Here is a 706-nt window from a genome sequence, read left to right as displayed (position 1 = left end):
GTGGTTCCTGCATCCCCCCCACCCCAGAGACCCCCCTGCCTGCTCTGGGAGACCCACAAGGACCCTACACATCACCCCACGCTCGATGCTCCCGGCAGTCCCACCACCCCCGAGGTGTCCTGGGTGGTGGTGAGCCTGGTGCTGCCATCCTGCCCATGCTGCTCCACGGCACCCACCGATTCCTGCCTGGGCGGTGATCCAGGGCAAGCGCAAGTAGAGGATGACTCCCCAGATGTTCAGCATGCAGCGAATCTGGAGGTCAGAGGGGGGGACCAGCCCTCAGTGCACAGGCACCTGGGGATGGCCATGGCCACGCTGGTTCTCCTGCTCCTCTGAGCGAAAACCAGCCCACCACGGAGAGCAGGGGAACGGCTCAGAGTGCAGCCGATGGGGAAAAATAGATAAATATTGGGAAAAATGTGACAGTGAGGGACAAACACGTTGTGTCCCCGTTGGGGACAGGAGGGCAGGAGGATGGTCCCCATGGGATGAGTCACACTCACCATCACACCCTTCACCCAGCCGAAGCGGACGGGCTCTGGTGTGGGGACACTGCCCGGCTCTTCTGCCTCAGCCTCTGGCAGCCCATTGCTCCGCTGCAGGTCGGACACCGGAGCACGGAGGTGGCCCGGGTCGGGCTGTGGGGACAAGGGGAAGGCAGGTGAGGGCGGGCAGGGGGGAGGGCAACACACGGGGTGCAGCTCTG

The 706-nt window shown here is 64.3% G+C and overlaps 1 protein-coding gene across 1 annotated transcript in view; it reads right to left on the bottom strand.

Moving 5' to 3' along the window:
- The window catches only part of SLC12A3 (solute carrier family 12 member 3), a gene marked incomplete at both ends in the record, with an annotated part of 7,470 nt that extends 6,832 nt beyond the window's left edge, over positions 1 to 638 (bottom strand). The window contains 2 exon segments of the mRNA XM_029087234.1: positions 177 to 252; positions 504 to 638. Of these exon segments, the coding sequence (XP_028943067.1) occupies positions 177 to 252; positions 504 to 638 (211 nt within the window).
- Between the last annotated feature and the right edge of the window lie 68 nt (positions 639 to 706).

The sequence above is a fragment of the Antrostomus carolinensis genome, unplaced genomic scaffold (genome assembly GCF_000700745.2).
Source record: "Antrostomus carolinensis isolate BGI_N321 unplaced genomic scaffold, ASM70074v2 scaffold36421, whole genome shotgun sequence".
Classification (NCBI taxonomy): domain Eukaryota; kingdom Metazoa; phylum Chordata; class Aves; order Caprimulgiformes; family Caprimulgidae; genus Antrostomus; species Antrostomus carolinensis.
This window is presented reverse-complemented; position numbering and strand designations above follow the sequence as displayed.